The following is a 13,280-nucleotide window of genomic DNA, read 5'->3' as shown; positions in this document are numbered from 1 at the left end:
TTAAGGGTTAAGCTTGACAGTCGGACTGTTTTTTTTTTATTTGTAAATAAGAGCAAATGATACAACACATTCAGGGGCCACATTTAGCCGTGTCTGGGGGCCACAAGTGCAGGGGGCTCCCTATGCCCAGAACCCCAGTTTGACTTAACCCCGTCACTTCTGTGCCCGGGATGCAATAGCCCCGCCTAGCCCAGTGTAAAGAGCTGCCTCCGTGCCCAATTCGGGCGTGTCACACGTGCAGCGTGTATTATCTACAGTGAGAAGCAGCCCCCGGAGTTGGCGAGGGCCACACAGTCTCCCCGGAGCTTGGCGGGGGCCACACAGTCAGTACAGAAACCAGCCAAACCCAACATGGCGGCGCGCAGAGCGGCGCGTTCCCTTTTATTTGCCCTCCGTCAACTTGGCACCTTTGTGTCATCCGGCAACTCCTGCAACTCCCGCAGACCCTGAAACGCAACATTCATAGAGAGTTCAGTTCTACCCCATACTGGGTATAGGGACCTTAGATTGTAAGCTCACTGGGGCAGGGACTGATGGGAATGTGATAGGGACCTTAGGTTGTAAGCTCACTGGGGCAGGGGCTGATGGGAATGGGATAGGGACCTTAGATTGTAAGCTCACTGGGGCAGGGACTGATGGGAATGGGATAGGGACCTTAGATTGTAAGCTCACTGGGGCAGGGACTGATGGGAATGGGATAGGGACCTTAGATTGTAAGCTCACTGGGGCAGGGACTGATGGGAATGTGATAGGGACCTTAGATTGTAAGCTCACTGGGGCAGGGACTGATGGGAATGGGATAGGGACCTTAGATTGTAAGCTCACTGGGGCAGGGACTGATGGGAATGGGATAGGGACCTTAGATTGTAAGCTCACTGGGGCAGGGACTGATGGGAATGGGATAGGGACCTTAGATTGTAAGCTCACTGGGGCAGGGACTGATGGGAATGGGATAGGGACCTTAGATTGTAAGCTCACTGGGCAGGGACTGATGGGAATGGGATAGGGACCTTAGATTGTAAGCTCACTGGGGCAGGGGCTGATGGGAATGGGATAGGGACCTTAGATTGTAAGCTCACTGGGGCAGGGGCTGATGGGAATGGGATAGGGACCTTAGATTGTAAGCTCACTGGGGCAGGGGCTGATGGGAATGGGATAGGGACCTTAGAGTGTAAGCTCACTGGGGCAGGGGCTGATGGGAATGGGATAGGGACCTTAGAGTGTAAGCTCACTGGGGCAGGGACTGATGGGAATGGGATAGGGACCTTAGATTGTAAGCTCACTGGGGCAGGGGCTGATGGGAATGGGATAGGGACCTTAGAGTGTAAGCTCACTGGGGCAGGGGCTGATGGGAATGGGATAGGGACCTTAGATTGTAAGCTCACTGGGGCTGGGACTGATGGGAATGGGATAGGGACCTTAGATTGTAAGCTCCACTGGGGCAGGGGCTGATGGGAATGGGATAGGGACCTTAGAGTGTAAGCTCACTGGGGCAGGGACTGATGGGAATGGGATAGGGACCTTAGATTGTAAGCTCACTGGGGCAGGGGCTGATGGGAATGGGATAGGGACCTTAGAGTGTAAGCTCACTGGGGCAGGGGCTGATGGGAATGGGATAGGGACCTTAGATTGTAAGCTCACTGGGGCTGGGACTGATGGGAATGGGATAGGGACCTTAGATTGTAAGCTCCACTGGGGCAGGGACTGATGGGAATGTGATAGGGACCTTAGATTGTAAGCTCACTGGGGCAGGGGCTGATGGGAATGGGATAGGGACCTTAGATTGTAAGCTCACTGGGGCAGGGGCTGATGGGAATGTGATAGGGACCTTAGATTGTAAGCTCACTGGGGCAGGGGCTGAGATAAGAGATAATATACTCCCCCCACCATACACTCCGCCCCCTGCGCCGGACTCACCTCCAGTACCAGTCGGATATGGGCTTTGATGCTCGCGGCGTCCCTAGACAAACTGTCGCTTACCCTGAAAGAGAGGGGCGGAGAGATTACAGGTGGGCGGCGCCCCTGTGTCGGGCAGTTTGTGCATTAGGGGTAACCAGCAGTGACAGACTAGTGAGCAGTAACTACCCCCTTGCAGCGGACAGTAGACTGGGGAGGGGGTAATACTAAGCGCCCAGGGGTGTATATACTGACATCACACGCACCCCCCCCCCTTGCTTGTAGCTCCTCCCAACATCCAGCCAATAGCAAAGGAATCCCACTCCAAATTAGCATATTAAATGAGCGCATCACCTCAGTGGCAGAAAGTGAGTCTGAAGGAGAAGAATGAAAATCAGCAATGTGTGTGGGCGGGGCCTCTGTGCCAGGGGGAGGGGCCTCTGTGCCAGGGGGAGGGGCATCCTTACTCAGTCAGCATTTTGTTTTTCTTCTCAATGAACTTCAGCGCCTCCGGCAGCGTCAGATCCAAGTAGAACCCAAAGCCCAAAGCCACGAAGATCCTGGAACAGTCGGGCCTGGGGGGGGAGAGAGCGATAAAGAAGCAGCAACAAAGTAGCACATGGGGGGAGGGGTTAGGAGGAGCCCTCATAGGGCATTGGAATACAGGGCGCCCGGTTATACCGTTACACAGGGCGCCCGGTTATACCCCCGTTACACAGGGCGCCCGGTTATACCCCCGTTACACAGGGCGCCCGGTTATACCCCCGTTACACAGGGCGCCCGGTTATACCCCCGTTACACAGGGCGCCCGGTTATACCCCCGTTACACAGGGCGCCCGGTTATACCCCCGTTACACAGGGTGCCCGGTTATACCCCCGTTACACAGGGTGCCCGGTTATACCCCCGTTACACAGGGTGCCCGGTTATACCGTTACACAGGGTGCCCGGTTATACCCCCGTTATACAGGGTGCCCGGTTATACCCCCGTTACACAGGGCGCCCGGTTATACCCCCGTTACACAGGGTGCCCGGTTATACCCCCGTTACACAGGGCGCCCGGTTATACCCCCGTTACACAGGGCGCCCGGTTATACCCCCGTTACACAGGGCGCCCGGTTATACCCCCGTTACACAGGGCGCCCGGTTATACCCCCGTTACACAGGGCGCCCGGTTATACCCCCGTTACACAGGGCGCCCGGTTATACCCCCGTTACACAGGGCGCCCGGTTATACCGTTACACAGGGCGCCCGGTTATACCCCCGTTACACAGGGCGCCCGGTTATACCCCCGTTACACAGGGCGCCCGGTTATACCCCCGTTACACAGGGCGCCCGGTTATACCCCCGTTACACAGGGTGCCCAGTTATACCCAGTTACACAGGGTGCCCGGTTATACCCAGTTACACAGGGTGCCCGGTTATACCCCGTTATACAGGGTGCCCAGTTATACCCAGTTACACAGGGTGCCCGGTTATACCCAGTTACACAGGGTGCCCGGTTATACCCCCATTACACAGGGTGCCCGGTTATACCCCCGTTACACAGGGTGCCCGGTTATACCCCCGTTACACAGGGTGCCCGGTTATACCCCCGTTATACAGGGTGCCCGGTTATACCCAGTTAAACAAGGTGCCCGGTTATACTCCCGTTACACAGAGTCCCCGGTTATACCCAGTGACACAAGGTGCCCAGTTATACGAGGTGCCCGCGGGTAGAGGGAAACATCACTTACACTTCTGCATTCACAAAGAAGTTACAGCCCAGGTCCACCTGTGTCTGCAGCGTCTCGGGGGGCAGCTCCTGGGGGAACAGCAGAGATCATTGGCACCACAAATGCCCCTATTCCCACCCAATAAGAATTTCCTGGGCAACAGACTGGCACACTAAGGGCAATAAGGTATCACTGGAGCAGAACATGGGGTCAAACACATTATTGGCCCTCTGGAACAATATCACTTCACTGTTGCAGTACCCCTTATCCTCCACTAGGCATTATCCTTCCTCTTCACCATCACTGAAATGGGGCAGGGCTCAGCCCACAAGCAGGGACACGCCTCTAATGGTAGATCCATGTGGTGCAGCATATACAGCAGCCTGTGTGTGTATTTATACTCATTAGTGTCACACACTGGGGCGGCAGGGCCACTACTTACCCTATGGGGGGGGGGGGGGGGCAGGGCCAGCACATACCCCTATGGGGGGGCAGGGCAAGTACTTACCCTATGGGGGGGGGGGGGGCAGGGCCAGCACATACCCCTATGGGGGGGCAGGGCAAGTACTTACCCTATGGGGCGGCAGGGCAAGTACTTACCCTATGGGGGGGGCAGGGCCAGTACTTACCTTATGGGGGGCAGGGCCAGTACTTACCCTATGGGGGGGGCAGGGCCAGCACATACCCTATGGGGGGTCAGGGCCAGCACATACCCCTATGGGGGGGCAGGGCCAGTACATACCCCTATGGGGGGGCAGGGCCAGTACATACCCCTATGGGGGGGCAGGGCCAGTACATACCCCTATGGGGGGGCAGGGCCAGTACTTACCCTATGGGGGGCAGGGCCAGTACTTACCTGTAACCTCTCGATCACGTTTTTGAGCTGCAGGTATTGGCTGATCTTCTCATACACGGCATCGCGGCTCTCTAGCACCTTCCTGCAGCGAGACGGGGGCAATTACTGTGAGGGTATCACACATGCTGGGTACAATCACCCTAAGATGCCCCCCACTGGTTCCCTTAATGCCCTGTGCATAACACAGTCGGCTCAGGGGCATTTATTCTTTTCTATTTAAGTTTCTCTTGGAATTGTCACTGCTATTTGGTTACTAAGGTTTAGTTACCCTAGCAACCAGGCAGCAGTTTGGATGTGTGGATGGAAGTTGAGGCTACAGGTTATTAAATACCATAGACTAGGGGTTAGGGGTATGAGGGGATATAAGAGGGGTATGAGGAGGGTATAAGGGGGAGAATGAGGGGAGTTAGGGGTATGAGGGGGAGTATGAGGGGGAGTATGAGGGGGGGGTTAGGTATGAGGGGATATAAGAGGGGTATGAGGAGGGTATAAGGGGGAGAATGAGGGGAGTTAGGGGTATGAGGGGGAGTATGAGGGGGGGTTAGGTATGAGGGGATATAAGAGGGGTATAAGGAGGAGTATGAGGGGGGTTAGGAATATGAGGGGGTATAAGAGGGATATGAGGGGGGTATAAGGGTATGGGGGGGAGTTAGGGGTATAAGAGGGGTATGAGGGGGAATTAGCAGTATGAGGGGGGTATAAGAGGGGTATGAGGGGGTATATGAGGGGAGGGGGTATAAGGGGGTTATATGAGGGGTATGAGGGGGGTATATAAGGGGGGGGTATATGAGGGGGTATATAAGGGGGGTATATGAGGGGGGTTAGGGGTATAAAGAGGGGGTATAAGAGGGGTATGGGGGGGGTATAAGAGAGGTATGGGGGGGAGTTAGGGGTATATAAGAGGGGGGGTATATGAGGGAGGGGTATATAAGGGGGGGTATATGAGGGGGGTTAGGGGTATAAGAGGGGGGGTATTGAGGGGGTAATATAAGGGGGGTATATGAGAGGGGTTTAGGGGTATAAGAGGGGGGGTATATGAGGGGGGTATAAGAGGGGGGGTAATAGAGGGGTTATGATATGAGGGGGGGTATAAGAGGGGGGGTAATAAGAGGGGGGGTTGTATATGAGGAGGGGTATAAGGGGGGTATATGAGGAGGGGTATATAAGGAGGGGTAATATGATAGTGAGGGGGGGTATAAGAGGGGGGGTATATGAAGAGGGGTTATAAGGGGGTATATAAGAAGGGGTATATGAGGAGGGGGTATAATAAGAGGGGAGGGGGTATATAAGGGGGTATAATGCGGAGGGGTATAAGAGGGGGGGGTATATGAGGAGGGTATAAGAGGGGGGTATATAAGAGGGGTATATGAGGGGTTTAGGGGGTATATAAGAAAGGGGTAATATGAGGGGGGGTTAGGGGTAATATAAGAAGGGGTATTGAGGGGGGTTAGGGGTATAATAGAGGGGGTATATAGAGGAGGAGGTAATAAGAGGGGGGTATATAAGAGGGGTATATGAGGGGGGTATATAAGAGGGGTAATAGGGGGTTAGGGGTATATAAGAGGGGTATATGAGGGGGGTTAGGGGTATATAGAGGGGTATATGAGGGGGGTTAGGGGTATATAAGAGGGGGGTATATAAGAGGGGAGGGGGTATAAGAGGGGGGGGGTATATGAGGAGGGGTATAAGAGGGGGGTATATAAGAGGGGTATATGAGGGGGGTATATAAGAGGGGTATATGAGGGGGTTAGGGGTATATAAGAGGGGAGGGGGGGTATATAGAGGGGGGGGTATATAAGAGGGAGGGGGGGTAATATAAGAGGGGGGGTATATAAGGGTGGGGAGGGGTAAGTGCCACGGACAGGCCACAGGACTTACCGCAGATCCCCACGGAGAGTTTCCCACACAAACGCCTCGTATCGCTGCACCTTGTGCCCCAGCCCCGCCATCCCTTCCCGGCACCCCCCGCGGCTCCTGCGTCACAGCCCCGCACTTCCGCTTCCACCATTTTTGTTTTGGGCGGAAACTCCTTCCTAACCCTGGGGATTTCCGTTTCCGCTGGCTGACTGGCTGAGGAACATGGGGAGCCCCGAGTTGCTGTTGGACTCCAGTATCCGCCTGTGGGTCGTCTTACCCATCGTCTGTATCACCTTCCTCAACCGCCTCTCTTCCGCCCGATTTACCCCGCCTGCTGCAGGGGGAGAGCGCCCCGAACTGGAGCCCCTCAGCGATAGGTCTGTACTGGACATCCCCATATAACTGACCCCCCCATATACTGACCCCCATATACTGACCCACCCCATATACTGACCCCCCCATATACTGACCGCTCCCCCCATATACTGACCCCCCATATACTGACCGCCCAGTATAACTGACCCCCCGGATCTGACCCCCCATATACTGACCCCCCATATACTGACCCCCCCCCATAATACTGACCCGCCCCCATAATACTGACCCCCCCCATATAACTGGACCCCCCCCCCCATATACTGCCCCCCCCATATACTGACCCCCCCATAATACGACCCCCCATATCGACCCCCCATATACTGACCCCCCCATATACTGACCCCCATATAACTGCCCCCCCCATATACTGACCCCCCATAAATACTAGCCACCCCCCCATATACTGACTCCCCGGATACTGAGGACCCCCCCCATATACTGACCCCTCTCCGCCAGGATAGCCCGCCCGGATACTGACCACCCCATATACTGGAGACCGGACGTCGACCCCCATATACTGACCCCCACCCATGATATGAACTCCCCCCCATATACTAGGACCCCCCTCAGTTGCTCCGGCCCGCCTGAGCCCTTTCGGATCCCGTTGTAAGACGGACCGAGAGAATGGTAGCAGTTGTGGGGCTCCGGTCCTTCATGATACAGTCCTGTGTCATCTCCCCACTCACACGACTATCGCCCTCCTGCCCGTCTAACATGCCCCCCCCCATATACTGACCCCTCCTCCCCCATATACTGGCCCACCAGCCCCGGATTACTGACCCCCCCCCCATATACTGACCGCCCCCCATAATACTGACCCCCCCATATACTGACCCCCCCCCATGATACTGACCCCCCCATTATACTGACCCCCCCCCCCATATACTGAACCCCCCCATATACTGAACCCCCCCATATACTGACCCCCCCATAAAATTACTGACCCCCCATTATACTGACCCCCCCCCTGACCCCCCCCCATATACTGACCCCGCCCCCATATACTGACCCCCCCATATACTGAACCCCCCCCCATATACTGACCCCCCCGGATACTGACCCCCCACCCCCCCGGATACTGGACCCCCCCATATACTGACCCTCCCCCCATATATTGACCCCCCCCCCCGGATACTGACCCCCCCCCATATACTGACCGCCCCCCCCATATACTGCCTCAGCGATAGGCTCCCTGTACTGACCCCCCCCCCCTGGATACTGACCCCCCCCCCGGATACTGACCCCCCCCCCCCGGATACTTGACCCCCCCCCCCATATACTGACCCCCCCCATATACTGACCCCCCCCATATACTGACCCCCCCCGGATACTGACCCCCCCCCCCCCCCATATACTGACCCCCCCCCCCCCCATATACTGACCCCCCCCAATATACTGCCCCTCAGCGATAGGTCTGTGCCCCCCCCCCGGATACTGACCCCCCCCTCCCATATCCTGACCCCCCCCATATACTGCCCTCAGCGATAGGTCTGTGCCCCCCCCCGGATACTGACCCCCCCCCGGATACTGACCCCCCCCTATACTGACCCCCCCCCATATACTGACCCCCCCAATACCTTCCCCCAGCGATAGGTCTGTGCCCCCCAGATACTGACCCCCCCAATACCTTCCCCCAGCGATAGGTCTGTGCCCCCCTGATACTGACCCCCCCCAATACCTTCCCCCAGCGATAGGTCTGTGCCCCCCTGATACTGACCCCCCCCAATACCTTCCCCCAGCGATAGGTCTGTGCCCCCCTGATACTGACCCCCCCAATACCTTCCCCAGCGATAGGTCTGTGCCCCCCTGATACTGACCCCCCCAATACCTTCCCCCAGCGATAGGTCTGTGTCCCCCTGATACTGACCCCCCCAATACCTTCCCCCAGCGATAGGTCTGTGCCCCCCTGATACTGACCCCCCCCAATACCTTCCCCAGCGATAGGTCTGTGTCCCCCAGATACTGACCCCCCCAATACCTTCCCCCAGCGATAGGTCTGTGCCCCCCTGATACTGACCCCCCCCAATACCTTCCCCCAGCGATAGGTCTGTGTCCCCCTGATACTGACCCCCCCAATACCTTCCCCAGCGATAGGTCTGTGTCCCCCTGATACTGACCCCCCCAATACCTTCCCCCAGCGATAGGTCTGTGTCCCCCTGATACTGACCCCCCCCAATACCTTCCCCCAGCGATAGGTCTGTGCCCCCCTGATACTGACCCCCCCCAATACCTTCCCCCAGCGATAGGTCTGTGTCCCCCTGATACTGACCCCCCCAATACCTTCCCCCAGCGATAGGTCTGTGCCCCCCTGATACTGACCCCCCCCAATACCTTCCCCCAGCGATAGGTCTGTGCCCCCCTGATACTGACCCCCCCCAATACCTTCCCCCAGCGATAGGTCTGTGTCCCCCTGATACTGACCCCCCCAATACCTTCCCCCAGCGATAGGTCTGTGCCCCCCTGATACTGACCCCCCCAATACCTTCCCCCAGCGATAGGTCTGTGTCCCCCAGATACTGACCCCCCCAATACCTTCCCCCAGCGATAGGTCTGTGCCCCCCTGATACTGACCCCCCCCAATACCTTCCCCCAGCGATAGGTCTGTGTCCCCCTGATACTGACCCCCCCAATACCTTCCCCCAGCGATAGGTCTGTGTCCCCCTGATACTGACCCCCCCCAATACCTTCCCCCAGCGATAGGTCTGTGCCCCCCTGATACTGACCCCCCCCCAATACCTTCCCCCAGCGATAGGTCTGTGTCCCCCTGATACTGACCCCCCCAATACCTTCCCCCAGCGATAGGTCTGTGTCCCCCTGATACTGACCCCCCCCAATACCTTCCCCCAGCGATAGGTCTGTGCCCCCCTGATACTGACCCCCCCCAATACCTTCCCCCAGCGATAGGTCTGTGCCCCCCTGATACTGACCCCCCCCAATACCTTCCCCCAGCGATAGGTCTGTGTCCCCCTGATACTGACCCCCCCAATACCTTCCCCCAGCGATAGGTCTGTGTCCCCCTGATACTGACCCCCCCCAATACCTTCCCCCAGCGATAGGTCTGTGTCCCCCTGATACTGACCCCCCCAATACCTTCCCCCAGCGATAGGTCTGTGTCCCCTGATACTGACCCCCCCCAATACCTTCCCCCAGCGATAGGTCTGTGCCCCCCTGATACTGACCCCCCCCAATACCTTCCCCCAGCGATAGGTCTGTGCCCCCCAGATACTGACCCCCCCAATCCTGCCCAGGTGCCCCGGATACTGACCCCCAATCCTGCCCAGGTGCCCCGGATACTGACCCCCAATCCTGCCCAGGTGCCCCGGATACTGACCCCCAATCCTGCCCAGGTGCCCCGGATACTGACCCCCAATCCTGCCCAGGTGCCCCGGATACTGACCCCCAATCCTGCCCTGGTTGCCCCGGATACTGACCCCAATCCTGCCCAGGTGCCCCGGATACTGACCCCCAATCCTGCCCAGGTGCCCCGGATACTGACCCCCAATCCTGCCCAGGTGCCCCGGATACTGACCCCCCCAATCCTGCCCAGGTGCCCCGGATACTGACCCCCCCCCAATCCTGCCCAGGTGCCCCGGATACCGACCCCCCCAATCCTGCCCAGGTGCCCCGGATACCGACCCCCCAATCCTGCCCAGGTGCCCCGGATACCGACCCCCCCCAATCCTGCCCAGGTGCCCCGGATACCGACCCCCCCAATCCTGCCCAGGTGCCCCGGATACCGACCCCCCCAATCCTGCCCAGGTGCCCCGGATACCGACCCCCCCAATCCTGCCCAGGTGCCCCGGATACCGACCCCCCAATCCTGCCCAGGTGCCCCGGATACTGACCCCGCAATACCCGCCCTCAGCGATAGGTCTGTGCCCCCCATATACTGACCCCTCCCGGATACTGACCCCCCCCAATCCTGCCCAGGTCCCCCAGATACTGACCCCGCATTACCCGCCCTCAGCGATAGGTCTGTGCCCTTCTGTACTGAGCCCCCAATCCTGTCAGGTACCAATAATTACCCAGTGGCCCCTTCCTTGCCCCCCGTAGCATTATATGCTCAGTGCTTGGGCCCCGGGGCCCCTCAGTATAACGCGCTGTTCCATTCTCTCAGCCAGGTGCTGATCCGGAGCCGCATTCTTAGGGAGAACGGGAAATACATCCCCCGACAGGTGAGTGGGTCCGACGGCTTCCTGTCCGTTTATGGGGGGGGGTTTGGACGACATGAGCCCTTTGGTAGCATTTGGGGGGCCCCTCATACTCTTGAGTGCTAGCCCAGACCCCATGCCTGTAGGAGACCGGACTGGCCCTATAGAGGCCTGAGAGTGGTAGCCTGGGGCTGACGTTGGGTAGATGCCAGGGGGCACTAGCCCAGACCCCATGCCTGTAGGAGACCGGACTGGCCCTATAGAGGCCTGAGAGTGGTAGCCTGGGGCAGATGCGCACTAGCCCAGAGCCCAAGCCAAATGGTTACTCAGCGATACTCTATGGTTCTAGCACCATTTGACACCTTTGGACCCTTGTGAGACACAGTACAATATAGTAAGTTGCCCGGGGGCCATTCTCCTACCATAGAAGCCCCTGAGCTGGGGCAAGTCTGGTTGGGCACAGAGCTGACTTCCATCTCTCTTTTGCCCCCCCCAGTCGTTCCTCATGAGGAAGTTCTATTTCAATGACCAAGAGACGGGATTTTTCAAGAAAACCAAGAGGAAAGTGATCCAGCGGAACCCAATGACCGGTAAGTGCCCCGAGACCCACTCGTGCCCATCCGGTTCCGCCACGAGGAGATACAACCTACCTCTCCCTTCTCTCTAGACCCCACTATGATGACCGACATGATGAAGGGGAACCTCACCAACGTTCTTCCCATGATCCTGATTGGAGGGTGGATAAACTGGGCTTTCTCTGGCTTCCTGACCAGTAAGTTCCGGACTCATAGGGGGGCAGTTCTAGGCTCAGGGTCTCACCTAATCACATGTCCTTTCCAGCTAAGGTTCCGTTCCCCTTGACGCTCCGATTCAAGCCCATGTTACAGCGTGGCATCGAGCTGGAGTCACTGGACGCATCATGGTGAGCAGTGGGGTCTGGTTGTGCCTAAGCGCCCCCCTGTGGCTAATCTGTATCTGCCCCTAACCTCCCTCTACTTGCAGGGTTAGCTCCGCCTCCTGGTATTTCCTCAATGTCTTTGGCCTGCGCAGTATGTACACCCTGCTCTTGGGGCAAGATAACGGTGAGTGAGGGGCAGAAGGGCTATGGGGGCGGGGCTTATAGGATTGGGCAGGACTCAGTTCTATGTGGCTCTTCCCTCAGCCGCCGACCAAAGCCGGATTATGCAGGATCAGATGACGGGGGCCGCCCTCTCCGTGCCGCCGGACACCAACAAGGCTTTCAAGGTGAGTTCCTTCCCCTTTGGTTCTGGTTCCGACCCATTGGCCCAAAGACTCACTGTGACTTCTCGTGTCCCCGTCAGGCTGAGTGGGAAGCCATGGAGATCTCGGAACATCACTGGGCGCTGGAGGCCATCGAGGAAGATCTGATCGCTCAGGATCTGGAACTTGCCGGGGCTCAGTAGAACCGGGATCCATTGGGAATCGGTTTAGTGCCAAATAAAGAGTATTTTTCCTACAAACACAGTAGTGGTTATGTGTTTCCTCTGCTGATTGGCCAGGTATGGGTAGGGGGCGGAGCTTTCTCCATGTATCCTCTGTGAGCAGCTATTGTGTAGGCTCCTCTAACAGCCTGCCTACTGGTATTGGTGCTGGTGCCAACCTAGTGATACTGGCGCCGACTCCTACTGATGTTGGTGAGATGCCTACCTAGTGATACTGGCCCCGACTCCTACTGATGTTGGGGAGATGCCAACCTAGTGATACTGGCCCCGACTCCTACTGATGTTGGGGAGATGCCAACCTAGTGATACTGGCCCCGACTCCTACTGATGTTGGTGAGATGTCTACCTAGTGATGTTGGCGAGATGCCAACCTAGTGATACTGGCCCCGACTCCTACTGATGTTGGCGAGATGCCTACCTAGTGATACTGGCCCCGACTCCTACTGATGTTGGCGAGATGCCTACCTAGTGATACTGGCCCCGACTCCAACTGATGTTGGCGAGATGCCTACCTAGTGATGTTGGCGAGATGCCTACCTAGTGATACTGGCCCCGACTCCTACTGATGTTGGCGAGATGCCTACCTAGTGATACTGGCCCCGACTCCTACTGATGTTGGCGAGATGCCTACCTAGTGATACTGGCCCCGACTCCTACTGATGTTGGCGAGATGCCTACCTAGTGATACTGGCCCCGACTCCTACTGATGTTGGCGAGATGCCTACCTAGTGATGTTGGCGAGATGCCTACCTAGTGATACTGGCCCCGACTCCTACTGATGTTGGCGAGATGCCTACCTAGTGATACTGGCCCCGACTCCTACTGATGTTGGCGAGATGCCTACCTAGTGATACTGGCCCCGACTCCTACTGATGTTGGCGAGATGCCTACCTAGTGATACTGGCCCCGACTCCTACTGATGTTGGCGAGATGCCTACCTAGTGATGTTGGCGAGATGCCTACCT

The 13,280-nt window shown here is 57.4% G+C and overlaps 2 protein-coding genes across 2 annotated transcripts; one reads left to right on the top strand and one right to left on the bottom strand.

The window, feature by feature from the left end:
- uxt (ubiquitously expressed prefoldin like chaperone) lies at positions 1-6,457 on the bottom strand. The gene is made up of 6 exons (XM_031891493.1): positions 6,345-6,457; positions 4,467-4,548; positions 3,632-3,699; positions 2,364-2,471; positions 1,918-1,981; positions 1-446 (listed from the first exon to the last, which is right to left on the bottom strand). Exons 1-6 carry the CDS (start codon positions 6,413-6,415, stop codon positions 396-398), a joined length of 444 nt encoding a protein of 147 aa, XP_031747353.1. The 5' UTR covers positions 6,416-6,457; the 3' UTR covers positions 1-395.
- A 22-nt stretch (positions 6,458-6,479) lies between these two features.
- tmem111 (transmembrane protein 111) lies at positions 6,480-12,337 on the top strand. The gene is made up of 8 exons (XM_031891492.1): positions 6,480-6,700; positions 10,819-10,876; positions 11,349-11,442; positions 11,520-11,624; positions 11,693-11,774; positions 11,855-11,934; positions 12,015-12,097; positions 12,175-12,337. Exons 1-8 carry the CDS (start codon positions 6,546-6,548, stop codon positions 12,274-12,276), a joined length of 759 nt encoding a protein of 252 aa, XP_031747352.1. The 5' UTR covers positions 6,480-6,545; the 3' UTR covers positions 12,277-12,337.
- The last annotated feature ends 943 nt before the right edge of the window (positions 12,338-13,280 follow it).

The sequence above is a fragment of the Xenopus tropicalis genome, chromosome 8 (genome assembly GCF_000004195.4).
Source record: "Xenopus tropicalis strain Nigerian chromosome 8, UCB_Xtro_10.0, whole genome shotgun sequence".
Lineage (NCBI taxonomy): Eukaryota > Metazoa > Chordata > Amphibia > Anura > Pipidae > Xenopus > Xenopus tropicalis.
The sequence above is the reverse complement of the archived record's forward strand: the minus strand, read 5'-3'. Positions and strand labels throughout refer to the sequence as shown.

Coding starts and splice junctions, on each gene's coding strand:
- uxt (XM_031891493.1), bottom strand. CDS start 6,415: ATGGCGGGGCTGGGGCACAAGGTGCAGCGATACGAGGCGTTTGTGTGG. Junction 2,472..3,631: donor TTCTTTGTGAATGCAGAAGT/GTAAGTGATGTT, acceptor CTCCCCCCCCAG/GCCCGACTGTTCCAGGATCT. Junction 1,982..2,363: donor AAAAACAAAATGCTGACTGA/GTAAGGATGCCC, acceptor CCTCTCTTTCAG/GGTAAGCGACAGTTTGTCTA.
- tmem111 (XM_031891492.1), top strand. CDS start 6,546: ATGGGGAGCCCCGAGTTGCTGTTGGACTCCAGTATCCGCCTGTGGGTC. Junction 10,877..11,348: donor GGAAATACATCCCCCGACAG/GTGAGTGGGTCC, acceptor TGCCCCCCCCAG/TCGTTCCTCATGAGGAAGTT. Junction 11,775..11,854: donor GAGTCACTGGACGCATCATG/GTGAGCAGTGGG, acceptor CTCTACTTGCAG/GGTTAGCTCCGCCTCCTGGT.